The 17,348-nt window shown below is 53.0% G+C and overlaps 2 protein-coding genes across 2 annotated transcripts; both read right to left on the reverse strand.

Annotated features, from left to right (window-relative positions):
- Positions 1–2,788: 2,788 nt before the first annotated feature.
- On the reverse strand, positions 2,789–7,294 carry LOC102419193 (sialic acid-binding Ig-like lectin 5). The gene is made up of 9 exons (XM_014450449.2): positions 7,258–7,294; positions 6,796–7,179; positions 6,304–6,582; positions 6,037–6,084; positions 5,531–5,785; positions 5,161–5,445; positions 4,624–4,723; positions 3,743–3,824; positions 2,789–2,983 (listed from the first exon to the last, which is right to left on the reverse strand). Exons 1-9 carry the CDS (start codon positions 7,292–7,294, stop codon positions 2,789–2,791), a joined length of 1,665 nt encoding a protein of 554 aa, XP_014305935.1.
- A 3,437-nt stretch (positions 7,295–10,731) lies between these two features.
- LOC106695707 (sialic acid-binding Ig-like lectin 14) lies at positions 10,732–14,742 on the reverse strand. The gene is made up of 7 exons (XM_014450448.2): positions 14,623–14,742; positions 14,160–14,540; positions 13,668–13,946; positions 13,457–13,501; positions 11,754–12,011; positions 11,516–11,651; positions 10,732–11,379 (listed from the first exon to the last, which is right to left on the reverse strand). Exons 1-7 carry the CDS (start codon positions 14,657–14,659, stop codon positions 11,343–11,345), a joined length of 1,173 nt encoding a protein of 390 aa, XP_014305934.1. The 5' UTR covers positions 14,660–14,742; the 3' UTR covers positions 10,732–11,342.
- Between the last annotated feature and the right edge of the window lie 2,606 nt (positions 14,743–17,348).

Below are 17,348 nucleotides of genomic sequence, written 5' to 3' on the forward strand. Positions count from 1 at the left end.
GAGAGAGAGAAAGAAACATTGATCTGAGAGAGAAACATCAATTGGATACGTCCCCATACATGACCCAACTGGGTTATCAAACCCAAACCTAGGTATGTTCACTAATTGGGGATCAAACCCACAGCCTTTGGTACAGGGGATGATGTTCCAACCAACTTAGCCGGACCAGGGCTGCTCAGTTCATTTTTAATCTCCTGCTCCTAGCACCGCGCACAGCCAAGGCAAATGCTCAAATGTGTTTATGAATGTTTCAAAAGCTTCGCCTCCCCACAGACAGAGTTTATTGTGGAAGGTGAATTCCTATGTTGCTGGTGCCCGTGATAAAACATGCAAACAACCAACAGTCTTTCCAGCCTCTGGGCAATAAATGCACATGATCAATATTTCTTCTTGTTATTGCCAGTGTCTGCCCATTCTTCCTCTTTTTTAAAAAATATATTTTTATTGATTTCAGAGAGGAAGGGAGAGGGAGAGAGAGATAGAAACATCAATGATGAGAGAGAATCATCGATTGGCTGCCTCCTGTACACCCCCCACCGGGAACTGAGCCTGCACCCCGGGCACATGCCCTTGACTGGAATCGGACCTGGGACCCTTCAGTCCGCAGGACGATGCTCTATCCACTGAGCCAAACCAGCCAGGGCCCATTCTTCCTCTTCATGCCCGGCTTCCTCCCCAGGCCCCTGCTTCTCCTTAACTGTCCTAACCTTCCCCCAAAACTACCCTCTCTGTCCGTCACCCTGAGATTTTAGTTCCTAGTGGCGGCCTGACAAGCTTGGTAGATCCCCTAAAACGTGTAGCAATTCACGGGGAACTTCCTCTTTTGGGGACATTTCGGTGGCTAATGCTAAGTGGAATCTCAGCATTTTGCTGGCACAAGTTCAAAAGAATAAGACAACCAGAGGGGTGAGAGGAAAAGCTCAGAGATGAGCCCAGCCAACTCCAACCGCTTCTCCTGACTTTTCCTTCCCAAGAGGAACCCAGCCTTTCCAAAGCCCCTCGGACTTAGGTGCCCTGCTGGCCTAAGGCTGGGGACCTTGGTCTTGTGAGTTGGGGTCCTTGGCAGAGTTGAGCCCAGCTGTGCTCCAGAACCACGGACAGCGCCACCCCTCTTGTGAGGAGCTCCGCACGTCTATGGATCGCCCCCTGGAGGCCGATCCTTGCCATGACTCATGTGAAAGTAAGGCCAGAGCGTGAGGCTGGTGACGTTCTGTCCTACAGGACAGAGGTGCAGCCAAACTCCTCCTCAGTCTCCCCCTGGAACCTCCCTCATCCTAGGGAAGAGGAGACGGCTTCAGAGACACACTGCATTTCTGAGAGGTCACTGGGCCCCTTGGCCCTCAGGGCTGACTCTACTCTCACCCCCTCCAGAAAACCTGTCAGACTCCTGCCCTGCCCTTACTTCCTCCCCATTATTTTGCTTTTAAACCCTTCCTTGTACTGTCACAAAGCTCTGGACAATGGAAAACATAATCGGTGAGCCTTTTCTGTGCCTGGCACTGTGCCGAGTCCACTTCTTCAGCTCAAATGAAGAAATGAAGTATCACAAGTTGGGTTGAGATACTGTATGTGGAGCTGGTAGGTCACACAAATAAATTTGAAGTTTTAATTTATTCTGCATAAAGGTTAAATACTCAGATTGGGGAAAGGATCCTGTGGCCCTAGTGGAACAAAGCATGGAAACAGTTGTCCTTAAGAGCAGAGCAAGCCAGGCCAAGAAGAAAAAACAAAAAACAAAAAAACCTCAAAAACTAGGAAAGCTGGATTAAAATTTTTTTTAATGTTTGGAGTCAACAAAGAAATGTGCACAGTGAAGAGGGAAGAAGCAGGAAGTCAACAGCGATGAGGCAAGTATTTGGAGCCACTTTTTTCTTCAAATAGACTGCTGACTCTGAGCAGTCACGGAGAAGCTAAGTAGAACATTCAAGAATCTCATGGGGCCCCAGCGGTTTGGCTCAGCGGATAGAGCGTCGGATTGCAGACTGAAGGGTCCTGGGTTTGATTCCCATCAAGGGCACATGCCCGAGTTGCGGTCTCGGTCCCCGGTAGGGGGCGTGCAGGAGGCAGCCAATCAATGATTCGCTCTCATCTTTGATGTTTCTATCTCTCTATCTCCCTCTCCCTTCCTCTCTGAAATCAATAAAAATGTGGAAGAAGAAGAAGAGGAAGAATCTCATGGAGTCAGAAACGAGGTCTTGCCAAGAAGGACAGGCCCCCGTAAACATCGCCATCTTGTGGTTAGGACTGAAAATAGATGAGACGCAATAGGACCAGAAACTGGGTTTTGAATTCCCTCAATGCCTGATGGGATTGTAGTGACCCACCTGCTACAGGCCACAGTAACGATGCCTGGAGGAGGAGAATCCTACCCAGGGTCTACATTGTGGTCTGTGTAATTTGTCATTGCGCTTCAGACAGGGTGCGATCCAGGAGACAGCCACCCAGAGAACGATGAGAAGACGGGATTTATTAGAAAACCCAGACCTTAGACAATGTGCCAGGAGCCAGGAAGTGCTGTTCTGGAGGGCGCGGGAGGGTGAGAGACAGCGTCACGGAGCAGCTCACCTGCAGCACAGGTGCAGGTGGACGTGAGAGCCGGCCCATCCCGTCTCTCAAACCCCATCGCCTGTCTTCTTCCTGCTCTGCCTGGGGCTGCTCATCCAGCCGTTAATGTTAATCAGGCCACAAGGTCTCCGCAGGCTTCAGCAATGAGTCCCGGACTTCTCCCCCCACCCCCTACCCTCAGGGGCTGTGATGCCTCTGGCCAGCACCCAGCTCTGAGCAGGCCTCATTGGCCTCTGCGCTTGACCACTGAGTACTCGTGGGTGCTGGTGGCCTCCTGGTCCCGAGGCTCCCGTGGCTTCAGCCCCTCGAAGGTGAGGTTGGCGTAGTAGAGCTCCTGCTGCTCCCCCAACAGAGGGCCCTTCTCAGCAGGTGACGCTTGGTCCGGGGGCCCGTCCGGCTGGAGGTTTTTCTGGGAGCCCTGAGTGAAGGGGAGAGAAGGGCGTCCGAGAGGCATGAGGCAGACATGGTCCCAAAGAAAAGTGGGGCTGAGGGGACAGTTTTTTCCTTCATCTTCTTACTGCACAGACACTTCCCATAGACTCGACTATTCGCTCAAACCCCATCCTGTCCCGTCTCTCAAACCCCATCGCCTGTCTTCTTCCTGCTCTGCCTGGGAATGCTCTCAATTTTCTTTTGTTTTTTTTTTGAGGGTTTTGTTCTTTTGGTGCAAAAAGAAAGACTTATTCAGGCGCTGCGGCTTAGGAGAATGGTGGAATTTCATCTCGAAGACCATCCTCCTTCCTGCTCAAGCCTGCTGTTCTTTTATAATTTTTTTTATTTTTTGAGACTATTGCAGATGTTGACTAGACATATCAAGGGCCTACTGATCATATTCCATTCCCTCAGAAACCCAGTAATCATGATGCTCTCATTATCCCCATTTACAGATAGAGAAGCTGCGGTAAAGGAAGGTGAAGTCACATGCCCACAATGGGAAGGAAGTAATAGTTTGGGGGAGCTGGTTCTGGTGGCCTGTGCCTATCAGAGAGGTGAGGTGGGCTCAGTGGTCAGTGTGGCTGGGGCAGGAGGTTGACCATGGGTTCCAGGAAATGAAGGGGAAGTCAACTCCCGGCTGCCTGTCCAGCCGACCACAGAGGAGCTCAGTGTGGACTCCTTAATGGACATGCCCAGCCCCCCCCACACACACACGGCAGGAGAAAACACCCCCGTCACTCACCAAGGTGACTGTGCCCATCACAGGCTCTTCATCATTCATGACCTTTGGTCTCCCAGCTGCTTGCCTCCTGCGGGCTTTCACTCTAAGGGAAGAAGTCAGCAGCCAGAATGGCTCAGGCACAGGTGGGCAGCTGCGCCCACTCCCTGATGGACAACGGCGGCTTCCAGGCCCTGAGGCCAGACTCAGAGACCCTCCTGACATGCAGGTGAGGGTCCCGTCCCCCTGGATGCCCGGGGGTTTGGCCAAGACTGAATGTTCATCACCGAGGCCCCTCTCACACGCAGACACTTGTGCACAAGCCATCATCAGTGTGATTCATGGCAGCCAAAACGTCCAAGCAACCCAATGTCCGTAGTGAAGGAACGGACAAATCAAATGTGCCCCATCCATACCATGGAATATATTTGTAAATAAAAAGCAATGCAGAGCTGACACATGAACCTTGAAAATCTCAGGCTACAGGAAAGAAGTCAGTCACAGTGAACATGTATTATATCATGGCATTTCTATGAAATGTCAGAATGGGCAAATCTAGAGAAACAGGACATACTGGTTGTCTGGGGCTGGGGAAGGATGGAGGCATGAGGACAATACAGGGATGTGGAGTTTCTCTCTCTCTATCTCTCTTTTCTTTTTTTTTTTTTCAGACTAATAAAAAGGTTTCAAACTTGACCGTGGTGATGGGTGCAAAGCTGTGTGACTGAAGTAAAAGCCATTGAATCAGACACTTTAAATACATCGGAATTTTACCTCAATAAAGTTATTACCCCCCACCCACCACCCACCCACCCCAGCCTCGCCTCTGGATAAGCTTTGTGTTGGTGAAATTCTGTGACCTCTTTCAAGCCCCTAGGACCCAGCTCCCTGCCCCGGAGGCTCACATGCAAAAGAAGATGAGACACAAGCACAGGGACAGCAGGGCCATGGCACCAGCACCTCCGAGAGCCGCAGGAACCGCTCCCGCCTGGGGCACGGCCTTCCCTGCAGAGGAGAGGGGGGTGAGACACCCACGCCCGGGCCTCGGTCTCTCCTCTTCCCCCTCCTCCCAGAACCCGCTGTCGGTTCTGTTCAGCCAGAGCCCAACTGAGCTCAGTGGATGAGCATCCACCTGTGAACCAGGAGATCCCGGTTCCATTCCTGGTCAAGTGCACATGCCCAGGTTCCAGGCTCCATCTCCTCCTTGTAGGGGGCGTGCTGGAGGCAGCCGATCACTGATTCTCTCTCGTCATTGATGTTTCTGTCTCTCTCTCCCTCTCCCTTCCTCTCTGAAATCAATAAAACATTTTGGGGGGAAAACAAGAGACGGAGGACCCTGTCCTAGCAATCACCCCTGTCCCCAGGCAGACCCTCACCCCCAGACCCACCCTCTCTCTGACCCACTCCTTCCTCCGTGGCCTCTGCCCCCAGCAGGCCCTGACCTGGCAGCAGCAGGACAGAGGCGCTCTGGGTCCCGTGCACGTTCCGGGCCTCGCAGCTGAGTCTGAGTCCCTCACTGAGCCCCTCATTGAGGCTCAGGGAGCTGTTGGTCCAGGGCCCCTCTGAGCTGGAGGTGACAGCGTGGGAGACGTTGCCATGGTTTCCCTCCATCAGCCCCGCCCCCAGCCGCCAGCGCAGGGAGGGGGCCGGCTGGGCCCTGGAGGAGCAGCTGCAGTGCAGACCATGGTCCTCCCAGGAGCAGGAGGGTCCCAGCAGCTGCGGGGGGTCTGTGGGGAGCGAGGAGAAGGGTCAGCTGTGCCTCTAATCTCCCCAGAACCCTGCTGTCCTGTCCCCTGGGGTCTCCCCACTCACAGACCACGGAGAGGCTGAGAGAGACACTGTGGGAGCCCAGCGGGTGCCGAGCTTGGCAGGTGAACTCTCCTTCCTGTGCAGGCCCCACGCGAGGCAGCTCCAGGATCGCGGTGGGGGAGAGGGGTGTGGCATCCAGGCCTGGGGACCCCCAGAACCAGCTCAGCTCGGCAGGGGGGTTGCTGTCAGCCTCACAGCGCAGCCTCAGGGCCTCTCCCTCCAGGATGGTTAGGGATGTGGTTTGCAGATTCTTAAAGACTTTGGGGAGAATGATTATGAGAGAGAGAGAGAGAGAGAGAGAGAGAGAGAGAGAGAGAGAGAGAGAGAGAGAGGTGTGTGGAACACAGATGCAGGTACCCACCTACTAGAGTTGAGGGACTGGGGTGATGCCTTTCATCCTTGCCCTTCCCATGTCTCATCGCATTCAAACTCCTGCTCCCCCCCCCCCCCTGCTGCCCCATCAGCGCCCAGGGCTGGTCCCAACCCAGAGAGGAGGGGTTCTTTCCTACCTGGGTCGTTTCTGAAGGAGAGGCCTATGGTGAGGTTCCCTGGGGCATCTGGGATAGAAAGACAGGGCCCCCCTTCAGATGTAAGTAACTCCAACCCCAAGAAGGGGCAGTGGGAACACTCCCCACCTACACGCAGATCCATGCTGGGTGTTCTCAGGTTAGCTCAGCCTCCTGCACACACACACACACACACACACACACACACACACACACACACACGTCGCTCCCACTGCCCCCCACAGACCCAGCCACCCCTCCAACACTCACAGGAGACATTGAGCCGGATGGTTCTCTGTGTGGTCCACTGGGACCCTTCCCGTTGCACCTGACAGGTGAGGCTGGTGCCATGGTCCCGGGGCCTCGGGGTGAAGGTGAGCACTGAGGAGCTGCGGTTCTTGGGGTCCAGCGAGTCCACAGCGGCTCCCGCCCAGGAGAAGGTGAAACGTTGTCCCCCTCTGCAGGCCCCTGGCAGGCTGCAGGCCAGCTGTGAGGGGCGGCCGGACTCCAGAGGCTCCTGAATCCGGATGTGGGGTTTCTCTGTCAGGGCTGCGGGGGAGAAAGGCAGGTGCCTGGGCTCCAGGGTTGGGGACTCAGAGCAGGACCCTGAGAGAGGCCCTGCCTCGGGCTGAGCTCACCCAGGCCCTGTGTCTCTTCCCACCACCCAGGGCCCACGGCCTGGACAGGGAGTGTCCAGTGTCCTGTTCCTGCTCTAAGACGGGGTCCCATGTCCCTGGGTCCTCTCCCAGGCCCCTGCTGTACCTGTCACCATCAAATGCAGCTTCTTCATTACATAATTATATTTCACAGAATTCCCTCTCTCCACTCGGAAGAAGTAGCGTCCTCTGTCACTCCCCCTGGCATTTCTGATGTCCAGGGAACAGTTGTTGGTCGTGGGGTCCGCGAGGAGGAAGCGGCCTTGGGTCTCTCTCCTCACTGGTTTATTCCACTTGGTCGAGACCACAGGAGCAGAATAGTTTGTGTTGGCCCCGTCCCGGTACCAGTAGGTGTAGAGTTCACTAGAGGAATACCACGAACTCCACGGGTAGGAGAAGGAGCAGGGCACGTGGACACACAGACCCTCCTGCACTGTCACCGATTCCTGCACTCCGAGCTCATAGCCTGGATGCTGCTGCTGCAGGGACCCTGGGGGATGGGGATTTAGGCTCTGATGCTGCCCTCGTCCCTCCCCCACCTGCCCTGTCCCCACCCTCAACCACTCACCCCCCCACAGCAGAGGCAGCAGCAGCAGGGGCACCATGTCTGCCTCTGGCAGGGCAGAGCGGGTCGGTCCCTGTGTCAGGGAGGTAAGTGCCCAGCTCTGGGGTGGGGCATAGGTCACCCCCACAGGAAGCCCTGGGGGTGAGACTGGGGCCAGAATGGAAGGGGAACTTGGCCTCCACAGGATGTGGTGGGGGGTGACTGAGAAATATTTCTGTCTCCCCTCCCCCGTCCCCACCTGACCCTAAAGGTAAATGTACTGAGGTCCCTGGTTGTTGAGAGGGTGTCCAGATGTGAATCTGAAAGTGACCACCTTACAGAGGAGGTGTAAGTGGGGAGGGAGGTCGCCCAGGGGCCAGCACCCTCAGAGCTGGTCCTGGTGACTCAGGGTGTGGGGGGGAGCGACCTGCCCTCCAGCTGAAACTGTTGAACATTCTGGAAAAGGATCATTTTTTAGACCAAGTGGGAGTAAAACAGAGAGGAATTTAGACCCAAGTCCAGTGGAGGGTGGAACCCAGGGGCAGAGCTGAGTGGTAAAGGCCTTGGCTCTGAGGGCTTCTTGGGGACATGGAACGCACCTGTGTTGGCTCGATGGTTCGAGGGTCTGAGGGACAGCGAGAGTGCACACGGCCAATCAGAAACGGACGCGGATTTGGAGGGACCTCAGCACAGCAGGAGCGCTTCCGCCCGAAAGTTCATGAAAATCCACCTTCCTGGCCCCTCATCGCTGGGTCCCTGTTCAGAGCCCCACCCAGGCTGATGGGAAGTGTTCCCTTTCTGCTCCATCTGTGTCCCAACCCAGGCATCACAAACCCTGACATTCCATTCCCGCTGCTGGAGCACATAGTGGGGCTTCTGTGTGCCTCGCTGCCCTTGACTGATGGAATCTCAACGGAGGCACCAGTGAGCGCGGGGGGGATGTCAAAGGCCTTCGGGATAACATCACAGTCAGCTAGGGATGCAGGAGGCTCCCCTGGCGGGATAGGGGGTGAGCTCAGCAAGCTCCACACCTAATGTAGCAGCACCAGGTCCGTATCCAGCAAGGGAAGCACCATAAGTAAAAGCTATGAAAATTCAAAAGAAAATCAAGCTGACTTTCTCCATCAAGGATTGTGTCTATATAGGAAAATCCACGTACATACAGATACATGTAGGTGCTTGAGAAGAGAGTCAGCAAGGTTTCTAGAGACAAAATCAAATTGCAAAACTCAAATGCATCCGTATAGCACAGTGACCAACAAAAAACAGGATGGTATAATAGATGTCATGGACACATCAAAACTTACGATGTTCCTGGAACATTCAGAGATGCACATCACAAATATATGACATGCACGTCCTCAGGGGAGGAAATGGTACATGTGTTTGGGAGGACTTTACAGGTGGAAATAGATAGCCCTGGCCGGATGGCTCTGTTGGTGGAAGCATCCTCCCTACAGCACATTGGTTGCAGGTTCAATTCCAGGTCAGGGCACATACCTCGTTTCCATACCAGCTCAGAGCATGTATGGGAGGCAACGGATTTATGTTCTCATAAGCATGCCTGTTAATCATTGTCACTTGCTGTACTCCATTGTTCTTTGCTGTGTTCCCCCCCCCAATAAAAGCCAGAAGGGATCAGAGGGTCTTGGCTACACGCCTGAGCGAGCGGTAGCCCTCTGCTCTACTTCATCCTACACGCCAAGCTTGCCTCAGTGTCTCCGTTCACAAACAACATCAACACAGGCCTAAGGACTTCTTTTAGGGTTCTGTAGGATTGCTGATGTTGCGTCTCTCTTCATGACTTTGTTGACCATTTGTACATCATCTTTGGAGAAATGGTCTATTGAATGTTTTAGCCTTTTCTTCAATTGTGTTTTTATGGTTTCATATGTTGTCTTGTGTGAGTTTGTAATAGATGCTGGATATTAACTCCTTAACAGATACAGTGTCTTTCCCATCCTGGAGTCTGGAGTCTGGTGAGAGTGTCCTTTTGTGCTCAGGTTTTGAAGTTGGTACAGTCCCACTTGTCTCTGTTTGCTTTCCTTGTCTGTGCTTTCGATATAAATAACCAGGAAATCATTGCAATACCCAATGTGCTGGGATTTCCCCCTATGTTTCCCTCTAAGAGTTTATAGTGGTTGGTATTATATTTAGGTCGTTATTACATTTTTGCAGAGAGGAGAATGATTCTGTGATGGAAGCCCAGAACTGCATGAGCGAAACAATTGTGAGGGGTATTTTTCAAAATAGTCATTGTTTTCCTGCAGTGTGTTCTCACAGTGGGGTCTAAAGACGCTGAACTCACAGAAAGAGGGGAGAACGGTGATGCTGGGGCTGGGGGTGGGGAAATGGGGAGATGTTGGTCAAGGGTAACTTTCAGCTACAAGAGGAACAATTCCTGGGGATGTACTGGACAGCATGGCAAGTACAATTAACAGGATTGTATTACATACCTGAAAGTTGTTATGGTTACACATCATCAGTGTTATAACCATAACAATGGTAATTACATGAGAGGATGGAAATGTTGATGAACCTTATTGTGGTAATCACTTCACTATGTAGGTGCATCAAATATGCACATTGCATACCTTAAACTTGCATGCATTCTACATCAAAAATATCTCAGTTAATCTAGAAATAAAATAATTATTTACATCCTAGTAATTATTAATGTTCTCTAAAGTTTATCAAATTTATAGCTGTAAGCTATATGCAATAACAATACAAAATGGTGAGAGTATAGGTGGATGTGTCTTAAATGTTGAAATTTTTTATTATTTAAGAAAAGATATAGTCCAGCCAGTGTGGCTGAGGGGTTAAGCATCAATCTATGAACCAAGAGGTCAGGGTTCAACTCCCGGTCAGGGCACAAGCCTGTGTGAACGGCTTCATCCCCAGTAGGGGACGTGGAGAAAACAGGCGATCAATGACTCTCTCATTATTGATATTTCTATCGCTCTGTCTCCCTCCAAATTCCTCTCAGAAATCAATACAAATATTTTAGAAAATAAGAAGAGATATAAATACCAATTGAAGAAATTACAAGGAATAAACAAAATCTGTTACTTGAAACTGGTTCAACACCAGCAACAACAACAAGAGGAGATCCAGATGGAATTGGACTCAAGAAACTCCCACCGACACTAAATAGTAAGATCAATTGTCATGTGATATCACAGAAACGTTCTCATTTATGATTAAATGCTGGGATGTGTTATGACAATAATTCTGAGGTTGGCGTCTATGCACAGGGAGAGGAGAGCAGCTGGTAACTCTACTGCGTATCAGCACCTACAGATGGGAGACCAGAAGCTCAGATGGTGACCAGGTAACTTCAGGGCAAGCGGAGGATAAGGGGCCAACTTCAGTCCCTCTCTGGGCCTGAGAATGGAGAGAGAGGAGCATGGGGTGGGGGGATGAGTGGGCAGAACCAACAGAGAGAAAGAAAGAGGCGGGGAGGGGAACAAGTCAAATGGGAGAAGCACAGGCAGAAACAAGGGGCCGTCAGTGGGTGTGGATTATTGTTTATTTCTGTATATTAGGATGTTTTGAGCCATTAAACAGATTGAAAGCCAAGGAGACACAGGGCCTCCCAGGGCCGGCCCATTCTCAGAGACAGCAAAGAATTTCAGATGCAAACCAACCCATCCTGAGCCCATATTCCCAGCCTCCCCACCTGCCCCAAATCACCCAGGACCTGGGACCAGACACATGGAGACCACGCCCACAGGCCCATCCCTCAGACTGACACACACCAGCTGGTCCTGAACTGCTCACCCTGCCCTGCCTTGCGTTTCCCATGGGAACCCAATCAAGGCCTTCGCTAGGCTGCCCTGCACCTGCATCTGCTTCCTGAGGAAATCCGGGGCTTCCTGGGCACAGCGGCCCCTCCTCTCAGGAGGTGAAAGGAGTAAAAGTCTTCTCTCCATGGCATTGACTCCCCTGTGGTCACTCAGTCACATCCACACACTGAAACCCCAGGGGCACATTGGCGGCAGGTGCGTCAAGAGCTTCCAGGGAGAAGGTGCCATTGACGTCCCAGGACGGTCCATCTCGCCTGGTGTCCACACCTCAGTCCCATCTTGAGAGGAAGGGAGGATCCATCAGGAGCTCTGCCTCCTGTTCCGGGGGCCTCCACACCTGCGGGGCCCACACAGGTGTCAGCTCAGAGACTCGGCCACTTTGGCTCTAACTCCAGGCAGAGCCGGACACCTCAGCCCCACCTGGACCCCAGGGCCAATCCCTGACCTTCCCCGGGAGAGACAGGCCTGCTCACCTGGTGTAGTAGAGCCAGGTGAGGACGTAGGTGAGGAGGAAGCCAGCCCCCATGAGGGCCCCTCTGATCAGGGTGAGGACCAGGGGCCAGGAGCCCTGCTGCTCCTCAGTCACACATCTGCAGGAGTTCGGGCTGCCTGGGGAAGACAGGAGAAAGGTGACGTGTTGTCCAGGTGTCAGTCCACCCACAGCCCAACACCTGTCCAGGCGGCCACCCCTACACCTGTCGTGAAACTCACTCTGCACAGAGAGGCTGAAGGAGATGTGCTGGGAGCCCAGCGGGTGCTGAGCCCGGCAGGTGAACTCCCCTCCATCTCCAGCCCCCACGTGGGGCAGCTCCAGGACTCCGGGTGCTGAGGGCTGGGGCAGGTTCAGGGCTCTCCCCTCCTGGGACCAGCTCAGCGTGGCAGGGGGGTTGCTGTCAGCCTCGCAGACCAGGAGCAGGGACTGGCCCTCCAGGACAGGCAGGGATGTGTGGTTGCTCAGGGTCTTCAGGGCTGGGAGAGGAACACAGAAGGTGGCTCAAGAGCCAGGGACCCTGCTGGTCAGGCCGGGCTCCCAGGAAGAAGGGGCTGAGCTGAGGGTGGACAGGGGAGGAGTGGGCGGGCCCCTCAGGTGGAGATGCTTCAGGAATGGAGGCAGCCCGGCAGGGGAGAGGAGATGCACGGACACCGGCAATTCCGGTGGCAGAAGGCCCAGGAGCACCAAGCCCTTGATGATGGTGGAGAGGAGGCGGAGTTCGGGAGCCTGGTGCCTCTAGGGCCTCGCTGAGGGCATCAGGCTGTGCCCTGGGCGCCCAGAGAGCAGCAGCGAGCTGTGCACAGGGAGGCAGAGGGTCAGTGCGGAGATTAGAAAGATCCTGCTGGGCCGAGTGGGTTCGCGACCACAGAGATGAGACTGGAGGCGGGAGGCTGAGGAGCAGGCTGAGGCCAAGGGGCCCCGGGTCCAGGACAAGGCTGGATGGGCTCCGGGCCCCGGGCAAGCAGAAGAGGGAAGTGATGTGAGGGGTGAGGTTTCCTAGAGTTGCTTACAGCGTGCGACTGTGAGAAAGGGAAGCATCTAGAGCAGTGGTTCCCAAACTTATTTGGCCTACCGCCCCCTTTCCAGAAAAAATATTTCTCAGGCCCTGGAAATTAAATTTTTTTTAATTTTAATAACAGTTACTCATCGCCCCCAAATGCAAGTATGGCCATCACCGCCCCCCCCCATCAATGCAGTGCCCACCGGGGGGCGGTAGCGCCCACTTTGGGAATCACTGATCTAGAGTGAGTCAGAGCACACCGGGGATAAGTAGGGTCAAGAGGCACCAGCAAGAGGTGCCTACTGAGTCCTGGACGGTGTCCCTCAGTGGTTAGAGCGTTGGCCTGAGCACCAAAGGGTTGAAGGTTCAATTCCCAGTCAAGGGCACACACCTGAGTTGCAGGTTCCATCCCCAGATGGGGTGTGTACAGGAGGCAACCAATTGATGTGTCTCTCACAACAATGTTTCTCTCTCTCACACACACACACACATCAATGTCTCTCTCTCTCTCATCAATGTCTCACACACACACATCAATGTTTCTCTCTCTCTCCCTCTCTCCCTTCCACTCTCTCTAAAAATTAATGGAAAAAATATCCTCTGGTGATAATTTTTTAAAAAAAGAAAAAGAGGCGCCTACTTATGCAGATCTGTGGCTGGACTAAAGCTGTGGGCGGCATCAGGACTGGTCAGGAGGGGACAGGGACCCCAGGGGAGACCTGGGGAGGTGAGCATGCCCGGGAGAGTGGGGAACGGGAACATGGCAGCCTCCCGGAGACAATGACCGGATCAGAGATGAAGGAGGACAGGAAGACCCACCCCGAGGGGCTGCAGGGCCAGGGAGGAGGGTCTCACCTCCAGGCCCTGAGCTGGCAGAGGCCCCGCCCCCTCCTTCCCCACAGAGGAGGGAATGGCTCCTACCTGTGCAGTTTCCCTGGGAAAGCCTGATGGTCAGCAGAGGAGCATCTGGGGAGGGAAAATGTGCTGACTCCAGGGGGGCATTGGCCCTTTGCCCCAGGGGCCCCTAAGCGGGAGGGCTGGGGTTTTACTTCAGCAAAATCCTCTGGGAAAGGAAACCCAGGACTGATCCTCCCTCTGCCCCGGGGGACCCAGCCCCCCCTCCAACACTCACAGGAGACATTGAGCCGGATGGTTCTCTGCGTGGCCACCCAAGATCCTTGGAGTTTCACCTGACAGGTGAGGCTGGTGCCATGGTCCCGGGGCCTCGGGGTGAAGGTGAGCACCGAGGAGCGGAGGTTCTGGGGGTCCAGCGAGTCCACAGCGGCTCCCGCCCAGGAGAAGGTGAGAGGTCGTCCCCCTTCGCAGGCCCCTGGCAGGCTGCAGGCCAGCTGTGTGGGGCGGCCGGACTCCAGAGGCTCCCGTACACGGATGTGGGGTTTCTCTGTCAGGGCTGCAGGGGAGAAAGGCAGGTGCCTGGGCTTCATGGGTGGGGACTCAGAGCGGGACCCTGAGAGAGGCCCTGCCTCGGGCTGAGCTCACCCAGGCCCTGTGTCTCTGCCCACCACCCAGGGCCCACGGCCTGGACAGGGAGTGTCCAGTGTCCTGTTCCTGCTCTAAGACGGGGTCCCCTGTCCCTGGTTTTTCTCCAGGGCCCCTACTGTACCTGTCACCTGCAAATCCAGCATCTTCTCTTTGTAATTATATTTCACAGAATCTCCTCTCTCCACTCGGAAGACATAGCGTCCTGAGTCGCTCCTCCTGGCGTCTCTGATTTGCAGGGAACAGTTGTTGGCTGTGGGGTCCGCGAGGAGGAAGCGGCCTCGGGTCTCTCTCTTCACTGTTTTATTCCGGTTGCTCGAGGCCACAGGAGCAGCATAATCTGTGTTGTCCCAGTCCCGGTACCAGAAGGTGTACAGTTCACTAGAGGAAGACCACGGACTCCCCGGGTAGGAGAAGGAGCAGGGCACGTGGACACACAGACCCTCCTGCACCGTCACCGATTCCTGCACTCGGAGCTCATAGCCTGGCGGCTGCTGCAAGGACCCTGGGGGAGGGGGACACAGAAGCTCAGATGCAGCCCGAGCCCCTCCCCCACCTGCCCTGCCCCCCCTCCCTCAGCCACTCACCCCCCCACAGCAGGGGCAGCAGCAGCAGGGGCACCATGTCTGCCTCTGGCAGGGCAGAGTGGGTCCAGGTCCCTGTGTCGGGGAGCGAAGTGCCCAGCTCTGGGGTGGGGCCTAGGTCACCCCAACAGGAAGCCCTGGGGGAGAGACTGTGGCCAGGCTGGAAGGGGAACTTGGCCTCCACAGGAGTTGGGGGGGTGCCTGAGAAATCTTTCTGTCTCCCCTCCCCCCACCCCCCCACTGCCCCCATGACCCTGCGGGTAAATGCACTGAGCCCCTGGGAGGCTGAGTGGCTTGTCCAGAAAGTGACCCCCTTACAGAGGAGGTGTAAGTGGGGAGGGAGGTCGCCCAGGGGCCAGCACACTCAGAGCTGGTCCTGGGGACTCGGGGGTGGGGGGGATGGAGGACCTGCCCTCCAGCTAAAACTGTTGAACATTCTGGAAAAGGGTAATTGTAATATTGTTTTAGACCAAATGGGAGCAAAAGAGACAGGAATTTAGACCAAAGTCCAGTGGAGGGTGGAACCCAGGGGCAGAGCTGAGTGGTAAAGGCCTTGGCTCTGAGCTCTTCTTGGGGACGTGGGACATACCTGTGCTGGCTCCAGGGTCTGAGTGTCTGAGGGACAGCACAAGCCCCATCAGAAACGGACGCCCCATTTGGCGGGACTCAGCCACAAGGTATAGACAGAAATGCAGAAGAGGAAATTTCCACATAAGCTGTGCCAGATAAGATGGGCCTTAGGGACAGAGAAGGGGCCAGGCTGACTGACCTCAGAGCACAAGGCCCATCCTAAAGCAACCCACACGAAAGAAATGGGGGAAGGAAGCAACTATTTCACATTCAAGGGGGGCCACAGAATCCATCCCAGAGACAGAACTCTGTATGTGTATGTGTGTGTGTGTGCACATGTGTGTGTATGTGTGTGTGTGTGTGTGTGTATGCATGCGCTATTTACAAACAAACTAATGACTAAACTTTTGTGGAGGTGAGACTCACATGACATAAAATTTTCAATGCTAATTTGGAGTGTGTGACCTTCGGAGCTGCTTATCACTACACTTCCCCCATCACTTTCTGTACCGCGGGCCTACTATATGCCTTCACCATACCTTCCTTGTCCGTGTAGGAATCTGATGTGGGGTTTTGAATATTAATGCCCTGATGCACCAAGCAAAACTCCCACAGGCCTAAGGAGTTCTTTCATGGTTCTGTAGGATTGCTGATGTTGCGTCTCTCTTCATGACTTGGTTGGCCATTTGTCCATTATCTTTGGAGAAATGGCTATTCAAGGTTGTAGCCCATTCTTCAACTGTGTTACTTGGGTTTCTTATGTTGTCATGTGTGAGTTTGTAATAGATGCTGGATATTAACTCCTTACCAGATACATTTTCTATCCCTTCCTGGAGTCTGGAGTCTGGTGACAGCGTCCTTTTGTGCTCAGGGTTTGAAGATGGTACAGTCCCACTCGTCTATGTTTGCTTCCCTTGTCTGTGCTTTCGATGTAAATATGCAGGAAATCATTGCAAAACCCAATGTGCTGGGATTTCCCCCTATGTTTCCCTCTGAGAGTTTATAGTGGTTGGTATTATATTTAGGTCTTTAATACATTTTTGCACAGAGGAGAGTGATTCTTGTGATGGAAACCCAGAACTGCATGAGAGGAACAACTGTGAGGGGTATTTTTCAAAATAGTCATTGTTTTCCTGCAGTGTGTTCTCACAGTGGGGTCTAAAGACGCTGAACTCACAGAAAGAGAGGAGAATGGTGATGCAGGGGCTGGAGGGTGGGGAAATGGGGAGATGTTGGTCAAGGGTAACTTTCAGCTACAAGAGGAACAATTCCTGGGGACGTACTGGACAGCATGGCAAGTACAATTAGCAGGATTGTATTACATACCTGAAAGTTGTTATGGTTATAAATCATTCGTGTTATAACCATAACAATGGTAATTACATGAGAGGATGGAAAGTGTTGATGAACCTTATTGTGGTAATCACTTCACTATGTAGGTGCATCAAATATGTACATTGCACACCTTAAACCTGCATATACTCTATATCAAAAATATCTCAATTAATCTGGAAATAAAATAATTGTTTACATCCAAGTAATTATTAATGTTCTCTAAAGTTTATCAAATTTATAGCTGTTAGCTATATGACAATAACGATACAAAATGGTGAGAGTATAGGTGGATGTGTCTTAAATGTTGAAATTTTTTATTATTTAAGAAAAGATATAGTCCAGCCAGTGTGGCTGAGGGGTTAAGCATCAATCTATGAACCAAGAGGTCAGTGTTCGACTCCCGGTCAGGGCACAAGCCTGTGTGAACGGCTTCATCCCCAGTAGGGGATGTGGAGGAAACAGGCGATCAATGACTCTCTCATCCTTGATATTTCAATCGCTCTCTCTCCCTCCAAAATCCTATCAGAAATCAATACAAATATTTTTAAAAATAAGAAGAGATATAAATACCAATTGAAGAATAATTACAATGAATACACAAAATCCCTTACTTGAAACAGCTTCAACAACAGCAACAACAAAAAGAGAAGATCAAGATACAATTAGATGCAAGAAACTCCCACCCACACTAAATAGTAAAATCAATTGTCACGTGATATCACAGAAACGTTCTCATTTATGATTAAATGCTGGGATGTGTTATGACAATAATTCTGAGGTTGGCGTCTATGCACAGGGAGAGGAGAGCAGCTGGTAACTCTACT

The sequence above is a fragment of the Myotis lucifugus genome, unplaced genomic scaffold (genome assembly GCF_000147115.1).
Source record: "Myotis lucifugus unplaced genomic scaffold, Myoluc2.0 scaffold_2310, whole genome shotgun sequence".
Taxonomy (NCBI): Eukaryota; Metazoa; Chordata; class Mammalia; order Chiroptera; family Vespertilionidae; genus Myotis; species Myotis lucifugus.

Excerpts from the sequence above, each read along its gene's own strand:
- LOC102419193 (XM_014450449.2), bottom strand. The coding sequence starts at position 7,294 with ATGGTGCCCCTGCTGCTGCTGCCTCTGCTGTGGGGGG. Across the intron at positions 5,446-5,530 it reads TCTCAGCCTCTCCGTGGTCT|ACCCCCCGCAGCTGCTGGGA; the intron begins GTGAGTGGGGAG and ends CGCTCCCCACAG. Across the intron at positions 3,825-4,623 it reads TGTCTCATCTTCTTTTGCAT|AGTGAAAGCCCGCAGGAGGC; the intron begins GTGAGCCTCCGG and ends TTCTTCCCTTAG.
- LOC106695707 (XM_014450448.2), bottom strand. The coding sequence starts at position 14,659 with ATGGTGCCCCTGCTGCTGCTGCCCCTGCTGTGGGGGG. Across the intron at positions 13,502-13,667 it reads CATCCGGCTCAATGTCTCCT|ATGCTCCTCTGCTGACCATC; the intron begins GTGAGTGTTGGA and ends TTCCCTCCCCAG. Across the intron at positions 11,380-11,515 it reads ACCTGGCTCTACTACACCAG|GTGTGGAGGCCCCCGGAACA; the intron begins GTGAGCAGGCCT and ends TGGGCCCCGCAG.